The 20,265-nt window shown below is 41.0% G+C and overlaps 1 protein-coding gene across 1 annotated transcript in view; it reads left to right on the top strand.

The window, feature by feature from the left end:
• Positions 1–20,265, top strand: part of LOC141476793 (junction-mediating and -regulatory protein-like) — a 221,418-nt gene that overhangs the window by 118,209 nt on the left and 82,944 nt on the right. The window contains exon 2 of the mRNA XM_074165595.1: positions 11,197–11,370. Coding sequence (XP_074021696.1) covers positions 11,197–11,370 — 174 coding nt within the window. The remainder of the gene's footprint in view (positions 1–11,196; positions 11,371–20,265) is intronic.

Raw genomic sequence — 20,265 nt, 5'->3', positions numbered from 1 at the left:
AATCAGTGTGTTCCAGAATCCAGTTCCCATCCGTCACTGAGTCCAGTTTGGAACTTCCCCAGTACCTGCTGGTGACATCTTCCTGGGAACTTGATACGGTTTTATATGTATTTGTATTTATTGTATCTATTTCATTATTTACTTTTTATTTTATTGTTAATATTTCATTTAAGTAGTTTAGTTTTTTCTAAACTCATAAATCTCTATCATCTTCTTCCTGTCCTTGGAGCGATAGGTGGGGGAGAGCATCTGTCATCTTGTCTTTGGCCTATCTAGCCCAAACTGCAACAATAATGCTGTTTCCTCCTTAGACCTGATTTTTCATGATTTCACCATTGTATAAGGTGCTGTAGAGGTTGTAAACATGTTGAACTATACCAGCCTTAGGAAATCACCCAGAGGGCCATTTGAGTTACCTGTCAGTTGCTGTCCAAGATTTAAAGGTGGCTCATCAGCTGTGCTGTTGAAGGGAGCTGAAGAACTGGATCATCAGCTTGCTGGTGCTGAATGGGAGGCTCCCATCTCTTTCTGTCCTTCTGCTTTCAGCTTTGTGTTCCTTCCTGTTGCGCTTCTCTGTTCTTGCAGTGTGCTGATTCAACACAGTAAACCTTGGTAAATTAATTCAAGAGAAACTACAGAAATAACTGAGCATCTGGCAGAAAGCTAATTTGTTGAAGGGTTTGAGAAATACCAAAGCCAGTGCAGTGGAGGAAGAGTACAACTGAGAGTAGAAGGAACAAGGAACTGGGGTGGAGTTGGAAGAAGAAAAGGAAGAGGGATGGGAAGTGTGATCTTTCAGTAGAAGTAAGCCATCACCACTTTTAAAAGTGAATTCACCCTTACCAGTAATTTGAATCTGGTATTGTCACAATGCTTTAGTCCTTTTAAATTAGATTTTTAAATGTCTTAATATTAGATTAATATCAGACATTTGAGAATATCTTCTACCATGCCAAATGCAATCGTAAAACTGGTAAGAGTACTAATTCAGTGCTGATGTTGCGATTCCCATGAGTTGACTTCAGAGTGAAGTTAATTATGCCTTGCCTTTTTTTTTTTCTTCCTATCAAATTTTTTATCTTCATTTTTGTTGAAGACTATTTGTTCTTTAGTGGAGTGGGTGTTTGCCTAGGCCTATAAGTCCGGACATTGCAGACCTTAGACAAAGAAAGGGTTTTTAAGAGTAATGTCCTAATACCTTCTAAGTAAAGGTTTTCATTGTATGCAAATATTAGTTTGTCTAGGCAGTTGTCAGTTTTTAGGCTCTTGAATATGTTTTTCTGACTAATAGCATAGTTCAGAAGCATGGAAAAAGAGGGTCTGTGGACCAAAAGTTAATGTATTTTATGGCACAGCATTCACTCATGTAATGTATGTTCTCAGTCTTCTGGCTTTTGATATTTTTTTTTCAATTCCTGCAGAAAAAAGTTATTTAGAACTCATTAGGACATGAGTAAAATAAAGCTCTCTGCTAAGCCTTCAGGGTAAGGTGTTGCTGAGAAGTCTTTTTGTTCAGAGTTACCATGTTCCAACTGATCGGTGATTCATTAGTGACTTTATCTTTTAGTTATATTGCCCCTTTCCAAAGGGAAGGAGTCCCAGACTGCCATATTAACTTTGAAATATGGCAAACACATATGTTTTATTCATCAAGTTACATTATTATGTGAATACGAGTCAACAGTGTGCCCTGGGAGCCAAAAGGGCCAACCAGCTCTTGAGGTGCATCAAGCACAGCATAGCTAGCCAGTTGAGGGAGGTGATTGTCCCACTCTACACTGCACCAGTGCAGCACCACCCTCTGGACACACTCTAGTAGTTTGATGTCCTTCTTATATTGAGGCACCCAAAACTGCACACAGTACTCGAGGTACCAGTGCAGTGTAGAGGGTGCAGATTCCAGCACTTGCTTTTGTTTAATTTCATACAGTTGGTCATTGCCCAGCTATCCAGTCTATCCAGATCTCTCTGTAAGGCCTCTTTACCCTCGAGGGAATCCACAGCTCCTCCTAGTTTAGTATCACTAGCAAACTTACTTAATGTACATTCGACTCCTGCACCCAGATCATTTATAAAAACATTGAAGAGCACTGGCCCTAAAATTGAGCCCTGGGGAACTCCAGTGGTGACTGGCTGCCAGCCTGATCATATAATCATAGAATGGTTAGAGTTGGAAGGGACCTTAAAGATCATCGAGTTCCAATCCCCCTGCCATGGGCAGGGACTGAGCCTGACCTGTCAGCTAATTGTTCACCCATTGTTTTATGGACTTGTCTAGCTGTATGCTGGACATACAAGTAGTTTGCCTATAATACAGATTTCATGTATTTGAGACTCCTGCTCATTACCAGGACATGTGGGAGTGTGTGTATTTGTTTTTAACAAGTTTGGGGTTTTTTTGTTTGTTTAAAGACAGCTTAAAAAGAGAGAGAATACAACAATTCTAAGCACATTCTAATATAAGAACTTATAGTCCAAGTTCAGTTGCTAAAATTTTGCATCCAAATTTTATGTACTCTGGAGCTCATTGCAAGTGTATCAGCAGGAGAATTTGGTATTTTATACTTAGGACTGCTGTTCAGTGAAAAGGATGGAGTATCTAAAAACTACTCTATCTGCAGTACTCCTCTCTGAAAACAATTATCCTTAGTTTTACCTGTGATCTTTAACATGCTTCTCCAATTAAAAATATTTAGAATTCTTCCTGGAAGTAGCAAGCAATACTATCAGGCTTCTGAGAAGCTAAATTCATAGGAGAATAGGGTATTCTGTAACTATTATTCTTCCAAAAATATGAAAAAGCTTAGGAAGAGATGAAAAAATATCTTTATGGCTTGTTTTAGCTAATGGATGTGTGTTGCGTTTCAATGGTTTTATAAAATACACAAAATAAAATGGAAATAACAGCAAAAGTTTTGGGAATAATAGCAAAGGAAATGTAAGACTTGACTCTTCTCTGATTAAATCAAACTTTGGATTACACTCCCAACTGAAGGCAACTTTCACATAATTGCACTGTCCTCTCTAATGCTTTTAAAGCTTCATGGACAATTTCTTTTTCTTTTTTTTTTTTTTAAATATTGAAGACAGAAACAATCTTTGTTATATCAGCCTAGCTGATGGCAGTGGATGCTGGAGCAGTGAGAGTAGCACCAGTCAAGACTTGACTCTTCACTGCAAGCAGCAGCAGGGGACACATAGATGGATACATGAGGACAAGGAGAGGCTTGTCTGAACAAGGGGCATTCCCTGAGCACCTGATCCTAGACATGCTGATTGGATGAGACAGCAAGAGGTGGAGCCTGCACCTGGCTAAAATGATCAGCCCAGCTGATTGCAATAGACAAGCATGTATGTTTCTCAGCGGGCAGGCATGTGGCTGTGGGCAACATGGTGATCACCTGGCAAAAAGCAGTGTCCTCTGCTGCAAAGAAACAACAGCAAGTTATGGTCGTTGGTGATTCCCTCCTGTGTGGAATGGAAGCACCTGTTTGCAGACCAGACCCTCTTTTCAGGGAAGTTTGCTGCCTCCCTAGGGCCTGAATTAGGGATATCACCACAAGACTGATGCTTGGATCGGGATCAAAGGCAGACAAACAGACAGAGTCCTCCTCGGACGCTGGCCATTGAAGAAAGAGAGTTGACCCTTTGATCCCTCAGCTTTTATACTGAGCATGGGGCAGATGGGATGGAATACCCCAGTTGGTCAGGTTTGGGTCACCTGTCCTGTCCACTCCTCCCTACAGGTGTGACCCCTCTACGTTTTTTCCGTTTCCGACCCTCCAATGGGGCAAATAACGAAATTGGCTGCCCTTGGTTGTTATAGCAATAAGTATAAGCAAGGGCCTCTCTGCATACCATTCCTTGGTATAATCAGGTCTTATCATTCTGAGAGCGAACAGTTTCTGAACAATATGCTGTTTATTTCAGAGTTTAGTTAGTTAGAAGAGGCCCAGCTAAAAAGGAAAAATTACCGAACAGAAAATTAGTTCTGTTTTGCCTCAAACCAGGACATGAGGGCTTAGGAGTCCAGGACTGCTGGTCAGTCTTTTAAGAACCACCTTTTAGAAGCACAGGAGTAGGCAATTCCACTGTGTCGAAAGTCAAGCAAGTGGAGCAGAAGACCAGCCTGTTTTAACAGGGAACTCCTCATGCAACTCAAGAGGAAAAAGAAATTGTATGATCTCAGGAAGTAAGGTCAGACTTTGTAGGAAGATTGCTGAGCCATGGTTCATATATGCAGGGGGAAGACATGAAAGGCCAAAGCTGAACTAGAGTTGAAACTGGCCAGTGTTGTGTCAGACAACAAGAAGGGTTTGTTTTAAGTACATTAGTAGCAAGAGGAGGTCTAAAGACAACATTGGACCAATACTTGTTGAAGATGGTCACCTGACTAATAGGGATGAAGAAAAAGCAGAGCATTCAATGCTTTCTTTGCCTTGGTCTTTAATAATACTGATAGACCTTGGGCTGCTCGGTCCTCTGAGTCAGAGGACCATGAGTGTAGGAACAGTGACTTTCCATTTGTAGACACTGAAATTGTAAGGGACCAGCTATATCAGCTGAATGTTCAAAAGTCCATGGGGCCTGATGGGATTCATCCCAGAGTACTGAAGGAGTTAGTGGATGTTATGGCAGGACCCCTCTCGATCACCTAACCAAAGATCTTGGGAGTCTGGGGAGGTCCCTGCTGACTGGAAGCTAGCCAAGGTTATTCCAATTAACAAGAAGGGCGTGAGGGAAGACCCAGGGAACTACAGTCTAACCTCAGTTCCTGGAAAAATTATGGAGAAGATCATACTGGGTGTTACTGAAAGGCATTTAAAGAACAATGCAATCATCAGGCGCAGTCAACATGGGTTCACAAAGGGAAAGTTCCATTTAACTAATTTGATATCCTTCTATGATAAGGTCACACGCCTAGTGGATGAGGGGAAGGCGGTGGATGTAGTTTTTCTGGAGTTTAGTAAGGCTTTTGATACTGTCCCTCACAGTATCCTTCTAGGCAAGTTTTCCAACTGTGGGGTGAGCAGGTTCACAGTGTGCTGGGTGAAGAACTGGCTGAAGGGCAGGGCTCGGTTCAAAGGGTTGTAGTGAGTGGGGCTGCATCTGGCTGGCGACCATTCACCACTGGTGTTCCTCAGGGTTCAATTCTAGGGCCAGTACTGTTCAATGTATTTATCAATTATCTGGATGCAGGAATTGAATGCACCATTAGCAAGTTTGTTGATGATACTAGACTGTGATGTTGACTCTCGAGGGGCAAGAGGCCGTGCAGGAGGATCTAGATAGATTGGAGCATTGGGCTATGATTAATGGGATGAAATTTAACAAGTTCAAATGCTGGATTCTGCACCTGGGACAGAGTAACACTAGACACAAGTATAAATTGGGAGAGGAGTGGCTGCAGCAAGGGATCTGGGGGTGCTGGTTGACAGCAGGCTCAATATGAGCCAGCAGTGTGCCCTGGCAGCCAAGAGGGCAAACTGCTTCCTGGGGTGCATCAAACGCAGTATAACCAGCCGGTCAAAAGAGGGTGGATTCAGCATTGGTGTGGCCTCACCTTGAGTACTGTGTGCAGTTCTGGGCCCCACAATTTAAGAAGGATGTTTAGGTCATTGAATGCCTCCAGAGGAGAGCAACAAAGCTGGTGAAAGGGCTGGAAGGAATGTCCTACGAGGAGTGGCTAAGGACTCGGGTTGTCTAGTTTGGGGAAAAGGAGTGACCTCATTGCTCTCTGCAGCTTCCTGAGGAGGGGAAGTGGAGAGGGAGGTGCTGATCTCTTCTCCCTGGTATCCAGTGATAGGACGCATGGGAATGGTTCAAAGTTGTGCCGGGGGAGGTTTAGACTGGACATTAGGAAGCATTTCTTTACTGAGAGGGTGGTCAAACACTGGAACAGGCTTCCTAGAGAGGTGGTCGATGCCCTGTGCCTGTCAGTGTTTAAGAGGCATTTGGACAATGCCCTTAATGATAGGCTTTAACTTTCGGTTATCAGTGAAGTGGTCAGGCAGTTGGACTAGATGATCATTGTAGGTCCCTTCCAACTGAAAATATTCTAATTCTATTCTACTCTGTTCCATCCATCAGGGCAGATACATCAAGGATTACTTTGGCCCAGAGGCATTTCAAGAGATCCCTCTCTTCCTGTAGGACTGAGCTATATAGTTCAAATATATGTGCTGTTAAATTGACAAAAATGTGTTTCCTGCTGGCTAGAGTCTATCTGCAATAGTAGTTGCCTAAAATGTGTGGATTCATTTCGTTGTGAACAATCTGTGTTTTCAATCTGTGAAACATGATTCTTAAATAAATGCATTGGTAATATACCCATTAAATGGGTATAGTGCTACTCAGACCTGTGCAGGATATCGCACAGGATATATTGGATACTGGTGGATGAGAAGCTCAACATGAGGCGGTAGTGTGTGCTGGCAGCCCAGAAAGCCAACCCCATCCTGGGCTGCATCAAGAGAAGTGTGGCCAGCAGGTCACGGGAGGTGATTCTACCCCTCTACTCTGCGCTCGTGAGACCCCACCTGGAATACTGTGTCCAGCTTTGGAGTCCTCAACACAGGAAGGACATGGACCTGTTGGAACGGGTCCAGCGGAGGGCCACGAAGATGCTCAGAGGGATGGAGCACCTCCCCTATGAAGACAGGCTGAGAGAGCTGGGGTTGTTCAGCCTGGAGAAGAGAAGGCTCCAGGAAGACCTCATATCAGCCTTCCAATATCTGAAGGGAGCCTACAGGAGAGATGGGGAGGGACTCTTTATGAGGGAGTGTAGTGACACGACGAGGGGTAACGGTTTTAAATTGGAAGAGGGGAGATTTAGATTAGATACTAGGAAGACATTCTTTCCTGTGAGGGTGGTGAGGCACTGGAACAGGTTGCCCAGGGAAGTTGTGGCTGCCCTATCCCTGGAAGTGTTTAAGGCCAGGCTGGATGGGGCTTTGAGCAACCTGGTCTAGTGGAGGTGTCCCTGCCCATGGCAGGGGGGTTGGAACTCCATGATCTTTAAGGTCCCTTCCAACTCTAACCATTCTATGATTCTATGATTACTCTACCCTCCTCCATCTGTTTATTTAAGTAATATAATTAAAAGTTATCAAAGTAAAATATTCATACCAAGACTGTTGAATTAAATTAATAGTAACACTGAATGTCTGTATTGAGAATTAGTCATGAGTGGGGCATAACATATGCTACAGAAATTCTTCATATATTTTATGCTAACACCTTGAAAACTGCACAGCTTAAGGTATCAGGTTGGTTTAGGCATTTGGCTAGATAACCCAATGTCTTCATTTTACTAAAAGGTATTAGCTGAATTTTCATGTTTCTTATATAAGCATATCAATTAGGTACTGCCTGTGTGAAAATTGTAACACACACAGTTAAACTACCTGTGATTCTATGGAGGGCCTGGCTTGCCTTATAACATTATTTATTCAGTGGATTCTGTGCTAGACACAGCATTATTGTTATCTGATAGTCTGAATACTGTCTGGATGGCAGCCAGTTAAAAAAAAACACTTCAGCTGACTTTGATCCAGAACAGGAAAGCTTCCATTGTACTGCTTTATAGAGCAAAGTGGGAGAGGTCCTCTACACAGCTAGCTTAGCACCATCTGTCTCCTATTTCAGTGGCCCATTTAGAACTGGTAGCACTAAAGCAGCCTGGACTCTTCATCAGGCATACAAGGCTCTGTCTAGAAGCAGAATTGAAGCTATCAATCTTCTGTTCATATCACACCGTATTGGCAAAGACTGTTCTAGTGGTAATTGCATCAGTTCCAAAAAGTGAGAGAGAATAGTTTGACCCTTCTTTATGCTCTTAAATGTTGTATATCATAACTATAATTTCAAATGCCTGTCATAATTTCCCTGTTTTGCTTGTTTTTCTTTCCCAAAGCGGGAATTTTTTATACTTCTTCGGACTCTTCTTTCTCTCATATAACTTTTAACCCAAGTGAAGTTTGAGGCAACAATTTTATGGTGTTGATCTGACAGGACAAAATAATTTCAATGTGCTTTTGAGCAGCAACCTGTTTTAGAAACACTGTCTGAATGCTGAATGAGCCTTTAATAGATGGATGGGTGTAATGAGGCTGTCTGTAACCAGTACTTGCAGGTTGGTAACCTTCCTACCTGTTTTGAAGAATATCCCTGTTCGATAGCTCTTTGGTCTTTGCTCCAAACCAAATAAGGTGATACTCTTGTTTCCAAATCAGTTTTCTAGTTTTGTTACGTCTTTTCTGACAACTGTAGTTTAAATGAAACTTCATCAACATTGTCATTCAAAAAGGTCTTCATTAGGTACAGGAAATGGAATTTGTGTGGATCCTTGCCTTAAGAAGGAAGTATGGTTTCTTACCTTGTGTTCATAATTTAAGAATATATATGTTCTTTATAAATAACCTTCCCTTGCTTGTATTTTTTTTTATTGGGGGTTTGGTATTTCTGAAGGAGTTGGTGAGTACCTCTAGGCTTAGGGTTGGAGAAACCCCAGCAGTAGACCAAATAGACCTGGAAATGGACAAGATCTTGAAATGATGCACGTTTACTTATCATCTATACGTGCAGGAGTGTCATGATATTTCATTATCATACCATTTCCAGTGATGGACATGATTTTCACTGAACAACCAACTAATTATAAGTAGATACTTGCTTTTAGTGTCCTAAAAATGTCTTTGTATTATACTGATGGTCATAAAATTGAAACAGTCCTTCATTTCCTGGCACTTTTTAATTCCAACTTTTGCAAAGTTGTGACTGTCTTCCAGAATATCAGAACTATTAAATAGACTTTAAGAATGGTCTATAAAGGAGGGGGAAAAAAAAGCCCTGTATTGTATTGTTCTGCTCCTGAAATGAGATTGATTCTCTTTTAAATGGTGATAAGTTTTCTCTAATCTCTGTCATTTTTTTGTTGCCCTCTAGGATTTGTATCATAGTAGAATAGTAGGGTTTCATGATGAAACAAATGTGTAAAATTATTCAATAAGCAGATACTAATAGCCTAAGCAACTAAAAGGAAACTAACATTACAGTGTGTTGCAGAGCTGCTGCTAATAATAGAGACCCTTCTTGCAATGGGTGGCTTGAGAAGAAAGGCTTGATTTTCTTACCTTGACAGAGGGTTAATTACAGCTTTGAGAATGCTAGAGGGTTTCTGATAGTGCCAGGTGGAAGTAGGAGAAGGCTTGAGTATGGCAGCTCTGTTTTGAGGCACTAGTGACAAGGAAGAGGAGCTGAGGAAGAAGGTGGCTTTATAGACCTAGATGGTTAAATCTGCTGATGGGTTGGATTAACACATGAAATCCATAGGGGATTAGGACTCAAACCTAAGAGCATTTGGGATGACTTCTGTCCCTATAACTTCAGGCTAGGTTGTGTGCATTTAGCCCAGGAAACTAATAAAACGTTGGTTTTACAGACTGCAAGCCATAAAGCATGACCCGGTACTCTCAGTGAGAACTCAGATGCCACAGAATATTGCATGGTGCTGGAGGAGAGCAGAAGGGCATAGCAAATGAGCTTGCAATAGGAACAATTTTCTAGGTGAAATTGTTTAGGTAATACAACAAATTCTCATGCTGCTGAGGAATGTCACATCTGTTCTACACCATCTCTCCCAGACCTTTCATCTCTGCTAAGCCTTGCTGAAGGAAAGATCTTCCTGGCTTGTCATCTGACAATCATTTTAATGCTGAACATGTAAATAAAGCTACTACAAGCTTCTATGTGTTCTGCTCTGCATCCTGTCTGTAATACTGGCCAATTTTTAGTGCTTCAAAGGAAGCTGGAGGATCTTCAGAAGCAAACTTTATGTTATGAAGAAAGAGAAAATATTTTCTTATCTGGTCAGGTAACTGAAACACAGCATAGTAATATAAATGTAATGGAGCAAACAGAGTAGACAGTATGGTAACCAAGACTTCTCTTGACTGTCCTGGGATATAAATGAACCAGATACCAAAGAACTGTTGATCAAAACTTGAGATTCTAATCTACAGTTCCCTCTATTTTGTCTTCCAATAATCATACTTGATGCAGTTGAGTATAGGGAGGATATGTCATGTAGGTTTGGCATCCAACTTGAATGAACAGATAGAAGATATGATGCGCTTATTCCATAGTGTTCCTAATCTATGTTAAGTTTAAATAAACTTGGACTGTGAATACATGCTTTGAGATGTTAATATTAAAGGACAAGAGATTTTGACTTTAAAAATTATGAGGGGAGTTAATTTAAGATAATCTTGTCTTTGTAAATACATCAAGTACTCCACATGTCTGTATGAGATTAATTTTTGTTAAACGGTTGAATATTTTTTAGAAATGGTAAAAGATTTCCAGCAGCATGCCCCAATAGATGCAAAACAAACATATAAATTAAAAGCATATGTTGTAGCAAATTTGTACAAACAAATGAATCTTTGGCTCCATAAGAACTAAAGGCAGGAAGGGACAGACTTTGATGTTGTGTTTTCTTATATGAATTAAAATATAAATTATTTTATTTGGAGTATTTTTTTTTTAAGCTTATAATACTTTGATAGTGTCCTTTAAAAAAAAAACCAAAACAAATTAATGGAAACTTTGTGAATTTGAACTTTTATGCCTAAACTGTCAAGGGAAAAATAATAGAATGGAAGACAAAATTACCAGAAATGCAGATCATTGTGTGTCTGTGTCTGGAGCTGTACTGATATAATTGGGCTGTGCAGGTCCAAAATACAGATAGGCAAAAAAAAAAAAAGCCTAGAAAGATCAAAATGTGACTTCTCTTTTGTCTCCTTTTCTATCATTCCTTCTCCCCTCATACCTGAAAGTGGGAAATGTGTGAAGTAGCTTATCTGATTACTATGTTATACATTCTTGTACTAAGTTGCTTTTTGTGCTCGTACTCATTACCTTCCAAAGTTTTTTTTTAAATGAAAAAATAATAGGAATGGTGCATATTTTGAGTTAAGCTTATCAGAGATGTGCTCATACTTGACTGGCTAAATTCAAGATGTGGGTAGGGTTTAAGATTTTTTTTAATTTTTTTTTGTATGGCTGAGTGATGATTTTTTGGAGCAAAGATAATACAAAAGCATAGGCTAAAAAAATTTTTTTTTAAACGACTGTCACTTTTAACAGGAATGTTTGAACACATTCACTAAAATTAGCACTTTTTTTTTACAGCTTCTGGAAAAACATAAGAACACAGAAAGCATGGTGGAGCTGCTTGAACTGTATCAAATGGAAGATGAAGCCTACAGCAGTCTTGCAGAAGCTACCATGGAGCTCTACCAGTACTTACTACAGCCATTCCGAGATATGAGGGAACTTGCAATGCTTAGAAGACAGCAGATAAAGGTATGGTAAAGGTAACCGAACTTATTAATGGGGAAATCATGCTTTTTAGTTACTATTTGCTACTTTTATTATGCAGTATATGCAGTGATGGTTTCTCCACTAAATGTTGACCCTATTTTTCTGGTTCCTTCACTCAGAGGAGTGCTTTTGAAGAGTGAGAATGTCTCTGATATATAGCTAACCATCAACTGTTTAACTTACTATATTTGACTATTTAAATTCATTGTTGAATTTAATAGGTGAAACTTACAGTTTTGTGATTACTTGGAATACTGACTAATACGTAAAACAGAAAGAGACACATGTTGTACAGTATCTATGTGACTTAATTCTTTTAAAGGATTCTACAGGAAGTTACTTTTCATTCTAGTTTTCTGAGATAATCTGATAAACTATGAGAAGTCAGTAGCTTCTCATCTCATGTTGTGAAACACACATGGAAGCATATTAAAAGTATGTAATTTGTTGTAACACTTTAATAGTATATTTTCCTAAGAACTAAAGAAGTATAGTTAGCTGAAGAATACTACATTTTGGTAAAACTGTTTTATAATGCATATGTTTGTTTTAATTAAAAATAATTCGAATTTTAAATACTTAACCAAAAATAACAGATATCATCTTAATTGCATCTCAGAAGTACTTTTGATAAAATCAGCAGTTCCTACGCAGATTAAGACTGTAGCCTTCTGATTCTTTTAAAATATGTATTGTAGCTTAGAAGCTAAAATGGGTTTGTTTCATTTAATCTGTATTGCAAATGTCAGTTTATCTGTTTGGCACCTTATTCAGTTAGCCAACACTATTTTTACTGGTTTCAGTTTTAAAATATAGTGGTTTTCTCTGTGTTTGAGTATAGAATGAGGGAGGCAGGCAAGAGGATTTACTATTACAAAACTAGTTTTATTTTGAGCTATTGCTGTGTCTATAAAGTAATTATTCAGAAAGTTCAGCAATCTGAAACTAACTCTGTGAGATAATATAATGAGATTTGAAGTAAAAGTCCTTTTTTTCCCCTTGAATGATAAATGTTGCTGCATAGAGAATTGGGTTGAATAGTTTTTTCAGATGTATTATACTGTTGAAGATTATGCACAATACATTTAATAGAAAGCCTTCTTCAGCATGATGAAATAATTCCCATTTTATCTGAATTTGTAGCTGTAGCATGGGAAAAGATGATTTTTTCTTATTTAATTTTTTGTTTTGTCAAACAAGAGAAGATAAACATCGTATTGAGTATGAACGTGAATTGGGTCGTACTTGGTTTTTTGATGGTGGGGTTTTTTTTGTTTGGTTGGTTTGGGTTTTTTTATATCTCATTAATCTCTTGGATTTCCATTTCAAAATACCTCCTTTTTTATTTTTCCTCAAAGAATAGCCTTGGTAAACTTTAGAGGCATGTTCTGTGGTTTATTACTTTAGTCGGACATGATACATTAAGTTCTCTTCCTAAATTGGCAATTTTTGAGTTATAAAACTTGGTCATCTGTATTATGCGGTAGAGAAAGATGCCACCTCTGTTCTCTCCTTTTTTTTTTTTTCATTTCATTGTTTGAGAGAAAGCAGTACTTGTATCTATGATGACAAAATATATATTACACTTGGTAGCTAGGGTAGAGGAATTGGTTTATAAATAGAAATTGTGCATACAATGGTTTGCATTAACTTGCTGCATATGTTTTTTTGGAAGGCTTAATAATGGAATGGAGATCCTTAGGTTTCTATAAACCCTTATGACAGGGTTTAGCTCCATTTTACACACATAACAGGAGTATTTCTGATGCTTGCTACCTCAGTGAAATGGAAGTTGTGAACACATAATACTGTTTAAATATAAAGACTGACAAGGAGAAAGATAAAGTTTGGATATAGGACAGGTTAAGGATGGAAGAAACTGCAGAATGAGTTACTAAAATGAAAAAAAGTTACAAGGATAATTAAGCTTGAATACAAATATCAGTATTTAGTCAAGATTGCCTGTGCCTTCTGTAATTACTTTATTTAACATTTTTAGAGTTTTTCTATATAACATATCTGTCTGATTTGTGGGAAGTTGTTTAAGTTTATTTTTTAAGAATTTGGGCTTTTTAATAAGTATTTTATTATAATCAGTTTAATTTTGTTTGTTTCCAGAATGAGATTAGGAAGAAATTAATTGCTTTGCCTATAATCTTTGAGAACAGTGTTTATAGAATCATGGAATGGTTAGAGTTGGAAGGGACCTCAAAGATCATCGAGTTCCAACCCCCCTGCCATGGGCAGGGACACCTCCACTAGACCAGGTTGCTCAAAGCCCCATCCAGCCTGGCCTTAAACACCTCCAGGGATGGGGCAGCCACAACTTCCCTGGGCAACCTGTTCCAGTGCCTCACCACCCTCACAGGAAAGAATTTCCTCCTAATATCTAATCTAAATCTCCCCTCTTCCAATTTAAAACCATTACCCCTTATCCTGTCACTACATTTCCTGACAAAGAGTCCCTCTCCGGCTCTCCTGTAGGCTCCCTTCAGATATTGGAAGGCTGATATGAGGTCTTCCTGGAGCCTTCTCTTCTCCAGGCTGAACAACCCCAGCTCTCTCAGCCTGTCTTCACAGGGGAGGCGCTCCATCCCTCTGAGCATCTTCGTGGCCCTCCGCTGGACCCGTTCCAACAGGTCCATGTCCTTCCTGTGTTGAGGACTCCAAAGCTGGACACAGTATTCCAGGTGGGGTCTCACGAGCGCAGAGTAGAGGGGTAGAATCACCTCCCGCGACCTGCTGGCCACACTTTTCTTGATGCAGCCCAGGATTTGGTTGGCTTTCTGGGCTGCCAGTGCACAATGCCAGCTCATGTTGAGCTTCTCATCCACCGACACCCCCAAGTCCTTCTCCTCAGGGCTGCCCTCCAGCCATTCTCCGCCCAACCTGTATTTGTGCCTGGGGTTGCCTCGTCCCAGGTGCAGGACCCTGCACTTGGCCTGGTTGAACTTCATGCGATTTGCACGAGCCCATCTCTCAAGCCTGTCCAGGTCCCTCTGGATGGCATCCCTTCCCTCCAGCGTGTCGACCGTGCCACTGAGCTTGATGTCATCGGCAAACTTGCTGAGGGTGCACTCTATCCCACTGTCCATGTCTCCGACAAAGATGTTACATAACACTGGTCCCAGTACCGACCCCTGAGGAACTCCACTCGTCACTGGCCGCCACTTGGACATTGAACCATTGACCACAACCCTTTGAGTGCGGCCATCCAGCCAGTTCCTTATCCACCGAGTGGTCCATCCCTCGAATCCATGACTTTCCAATTTTGAGACCAGGATGTTCTGTGGGACAGTGTCAAAATTCATAGATTCATAGATTGGTCCAGGCCGGAAGGGACCTCCAAAGGTCATCTAGTCCGACCTCCCAATGTATTCTTCTTCTGGAGTAAGACATAAAAAATGGAAGATGTATCATCTGGGTGTTAAATTTCTGCTGTTGCTGTGAAACTTTAGGCAAGAGACAAGCCTACAGGAGGAAAGGGAGAAACGAACACCAAATTCTTTGTGCTCAGCGGAGGCTTATTAGAGTAGGACAGCTGAATTCTCTGCAGATTCCTTCTTTGAGAAAAAAAAAACAAACGGAACCACCACAAAACAACAAACCAGAACAAAAGTTTGTAACACTGTTAAAGCATTTAGAAGCTTGAAAAGGCAGATCAGTGTTGTCCATGATAGAAGTCTTTTTTTTTTCTTTTTCTTTTTATCTTTTGACTTGATTGTATGCTAGATTTTTCAGGTTTATTTTTCCTCATTTAGTGTGAAGGATGGATCATTTAGTATGGGTGAGGAATTAAAGCTGTATATAAATATATACAAGTGTAAACTTAAAACCAAATTGTAAACAATATTTATAGATTGTTTTATCTAGCATTTTGAATTCTAAATGGATTTTAAGATGCTCTTTTTACTAGAAATCAGACTTCTAATGAACTAAAAAGGCTGTAATATTTTTTATCTTAAAAATTTCATTTATACCCACAAATTTTTCATTTATCAAAATGGATCATTTCCCTGTGAAAATTTAGCGATTTTTTTCTTTTTGTATGTTAAGAATACACACTGCCATAGCAGAAAAATGGGAAGTAGTAGGCATCAATAGCTGGAAACCTGGAGGCGAAACACTTCTCCTGAAATTTTGAAGAAGCAGTTAGCTACCTGTGCTCTGGTGCCCTTGATTTTAGATAGTTCCATCTTATTTTTTTCAGATCCTCCATATGTAGTGCAGTCTTCTTCTGAAAGTATGGAGGGGAGGGACCAGTTCTAGTGGTTGATATTTTGTTATAGAACTTACTGACAGATTAATAGGATCAAGCCTTAAGCCCTTTAGGACCAAGAAATAAAGTGGTCTTTGATACAGGTTACCAAATCTGGTTACTTACAAAAAAAAAAAAATCTTTTGGAATTTTTTTTTTTATTTGCTTGATATTAGACTATAGATAAAATGTAAGATATATTATTTTATAACCTACACATAGATGCCAGAAAAGCTTTGGCACAAGCATTCTTGAAGGTCTGAGTTGCTTAACTGAGCACTGATAATATCTTGATACAGGTGAGAGACAACAGTCATCACTACCTCCCAATTCATCTTCAGGAAATGAGAACATTAAAAATGTAGTTATACACTGAATATATTTAAAAGCACTCTTAATTTCATTGCATACATATTTATTATCTTCACTGATGTGTTAATTCACTTGAATGTGAGGAGTTTTTAGGCACTTTAAATATACTAATGTTGAGGTCTACCACTGGAAATAAGAGATTAGAGCAGTAATTAGAGTAGTTTGATAATTCATCAAATTACTTTTTTTTAAATTATATAATGCTTTATTAGTCTATGTTGAGCTTCTCTTTCAAGCTCCTTTTAGCAGGTACTAGTGTAGTTAAAAATCTAACTGTGGCTCAAATGTCTACGGATTTATTTGTTGGGTGAAGTGCAGTAGTGAACCTTATAGCTAATTTGACTTTAATATGTGTAAAATGAAATACTTTGAAATAAATTATGTTGCACTGAACATTTTAACTTTTGGGTTAAAAATGTTTTTGCAAAGTATGAAACAAGTTCTAGGGAGAACATAAGTTTAGTGATGAGGATAGCTAGCAAAATAGAGAGAATTAAAAAATACCTAGATAAATACTTGGAAAAAAAATCTCTGAGTCAACTGAATATGTTTTTGGGAAAGGAGTGAAGAGATCTATAAATCATGAATGGTATGATGAAGGAAATATTGAATGACTTCTTTTGGTCTTTCTAAAAAAATAAAATAAAATAGGGGCCCCTCAATAAACTCGTGGTCCTTTAAAACAGCCTGCAAGTAAAGGAAAAACAAACTATTAAATGAACCTCACATGCTCTGTACCAATAGTTTCCACAGTTTAATTATGGACACTAAATATATATGTAATCTAGAAACAGACAGAACCCTCAGTGGCTATTAACAAAGATTCAGATTAGCCATCAGCTCAGGAAGCCCTTAAGCCATTCAGGTAACACAAAATGCTTGGAGAAATCAAGAAACTGCTTGGAGAAATCCCATGGGTTAGAGCTCTGGAAGGTAGGGGGGGCTCAAGAGAGCTGGACAATATTCAAATACCACTTCCTCCAAGCTCAGGATCGGTGCATCCCTAAGAGCAAGAAATCGGGCAAGGGAAGCAGGAGACCTACGTGGCTGAGCAGGGAGCTTCTGAAAAAGCTCAAGTGGAAGAAGGAAGTTTACACTGAGTGGAAGAAGGGACTGACCGCTTGGGAAGATTATAAGAATGCAGTTAGAGTATGCAGGGATGAAATGAGGAAAGCCAAGGCCTCCTTGGAATTAAACCTGGCAAGGGACGTGAAGGTCAACAAGAAGGGTTTTTTCAAGTATGTTGGAGGCAAAAGGAAAACTAGAGAAAATGTGGGCCACTGTTGAATGAGACGGGTGCCCTGGTGACAGAGGATGCAGACAAGGCAGAGTTACTGAATGCCTTCTTTGCTTCAGTCTTTACTGCTCAAGCCAGCCCTCAGGAGCCGCAGAATTTGGAGGAAACAGAGAAAGTCTGGAGGAAGGAAGACTTTCCCTTGGTGGAGGAAGATCAAGTTAGAGATCAGTTACCTAAACTGTATATCCGCAAGTCCATGGGTCCTGATGGGATGCACCCACGAGTGCTGAGGGAACTGGCAGAAGTCATTGCTGAGCCGCTCTCCATCATCTTTGAAAGGTCCTGGAGAACAGGCGAGGTGCCCGAGGGCTGGAGGAAAGCCAATGTCATCCCAGTCTTCAAAAAGGGCAAGAAGGAAGACCTGGGAAACTACAGGCCGGTCAGACTCGCCTCCATCCCTGGAAAGATGATGGAACAGCTCGTTCTGGGCATCATCTCAAAGCATATGGAGGAAAAGAAAGCCATCAGAAGTAGTCAACACGGATTCGCCAAGGGGAAGTCATGTCTGACTAACCTGATAGCCTTCTACGATGGCATGGCTGGATGGATAGATGAGGGGAGGGCGGTGGATGTTGTCTACCTTGACTTCAGCAAGGCTTTTGACACCATCTCCCACAGCATCCTCAAAGGTAAGCTTAGGAAGTGTGGGTTAGAGGAATGGACAGTGAGGTGGATTGAAAACTGGCTGAAAGATAGAGCTCAGAGGGTCAACCTGGATGGATAGATTGTACCCTCAGCAAATTTGCTGACGATACAAAACTGGGAGGGGTGGCTGACACCCCAGAAGGCTGTGCTGCCATACAGCGAGAACTTGACAGGTTGGAGAGTTGGGCAGAGAGGAATCTGATGAACTTCGACAAGGACAAGTGTAGGGTGCTGCATCTAGGGAGGAATAACCCCCTGCACCAGTACAGGTTGGGGGCTGACCTGCTGGAGAGCAGCTCTGTGGAAAAAGACCTGGGAGTCCTGGTGGTCAACAGGATGACCATGAGCCAGCAATGGGCCCTTGTGGCCAAGGCAGCCAATGGCATCCTGGGGTGCATCAGGAAGAGTGTGACCAGCAGGTTGAGGGAGGTTATCCCCCCCCTCTGCTCTGCCCTGGTGAGGCCCCATCTGGAGCACTGTGTCCAGTTCTGGGCTCCCCGGTTCAAGAAGGACAGGGAACTGCTGGAGAGGGTACAGCAGAGGGCTACAAAGATGATTAGGGGCCTGGAGCATCTCCCTTAAGAGGAAAGGCTGAGGGACTTGGGTCTTTTTAGTCTGGAGAAGAGAAGGCTGAGGGGGGATCTGATCAACGCCTAAAAATACTTAAAGGGAGGGTGTCAAGAGGATGGGGCCGGTCTTTTTTCAGTGGTGCCCAGTGACAGGACAAGTGGTAATGTGCACAAACTTGAACATAGAAAGTTCCATCTAAACATGAGGAAGAACTTCTTCCCTGTGAGGGTGGCAGAGCTCTGGAACAGGCTGCCCAGGGAGGTGGTGGAGTCTCCTTCTCCGGAGACATTCAAACCCCGCCTGGACACGTTCCTGTGCAACCTGCTCTGGGTGGACCTGCTTTGGCAGTGGTGTTGGACTAGATGATCTCCAGAGGTCCCTTCCAACCCCATATCATTCTGTGACTCTGTGAACAGAATTTGGGAGATAATTGCTCTATTCATAACATGTCTTTTTTTTTTTTTCTCCAAGTGTTAGTTATTACAGTTGGAAGCAAGAGCCAGGACAGCTCTGGATCTGACCTAAGAGTAGGGTATATGGGGAAATAGTGACATAATCTGAGTCTACATTCAAAAAGGCATCTTGATGAAACTCTGAAAGGATTTTAAACATGCAGAACTTACTAAATTGTGTGTCCCTGTGAGGAGAAGAGTAAAGGAGGGTGAAAACTGGAGATTTATGATTTTTTTTTCTTTCACAGTGTTGGAGATGGGGAAGGAGAGAGATAGAAAGAAGGAAGAGATTTTGAAATAATGTTATGTAGGCTGTGGAGGGCAAGTGAAGTGGCTTACAAAGGTCTTCAAGGACAGAAAAACTTGGTCATGAGACTGTAAATTTTGCAAGTCCATGTTTACCTAAATCTGTAAATATATTAAAATCTGGTACTTTTTTTCAGTAGTGCCTTGAAAAATGTCGCGACGGAGGGAAGACAGGGCCACTCAATATGAGTGATCAGCAAGCTTCGTTTATTGATTCACACAGTGGTCTTTTATGTTCTAACATAATTAGCTCATACATATTACAAAAGTTAAGCTCATGATTGGTTAGTTCTTAGAAAGATCAACTCCACCCTTGGTTCCTTCTTTACAGTTACTTTCATCCTCTTTTCCCATGCCTGAGCAGCTGCAACCTCTCTGTTATCTTACAACAATTATAGTCAAGGACGAGGTGTCTTTACCAGCCCAGTAGTTACGGGGGCTGAATCCGATGTTTCTCAAGCTTTTGCTCGGCCAGCTGGATCATGTCTACGTGACCCTTCTCAGCTAGCCATTCTCCCACAATTCCCCCGTTTTTATTTTGAATGACATAGGCTTGGTCATTGCGACGGAGACCAGCTCCAGGGCAGGTAAGACTGCGCTGGGAGTAGCGATCTGTAGCTGAAAAGGCCGAGGGAAAGCTCTTTTTGGGGCTTTTTTGTCGCCGGGCAAAGCCTCCTCCACGTGGTGGGGGCTGACAGCTGGTGGGCCGGCTGCTGACTAAGCCTGGGCGGAGCCAGCGCCTCCCGCGGCACATTTAAACAAGCCATTAACGTACCTAACGGTCATTGCGACGGAGACCAGCTCCAGGGCAGGTAAGACTGCGCTGGGAGTAGCGATCTGTAGCTGAAAAGGCCGAGGGAAAGCTCTTTTTGGGGCTTTTTTGTCGCCGGGCAAAGCCTCCTCCACGTGGTGGGGGCTGACAGCTGGTGGGCCGGCTGCTGACTAAGCCTGGGCGGAGCCAGCGCCTCCCGCGGCCC

Source organism: Numenius arquata, chromosome W, assembly GCF_964106895.1.
Source record: "Numenius arquata chromosome W, bNumArq3.hap1.1, whole genome shotgun sequence".
NCBI lineage: Eukaryota > Metazoa > Chordata > Aves > Charadriiformes > Scolopacidae > Numenius > Numenius arquata.
Note: the sequence above shows the minus strand (reverse complement) of the source record. Positions and strands in the feature narration are given on the sequence as shown.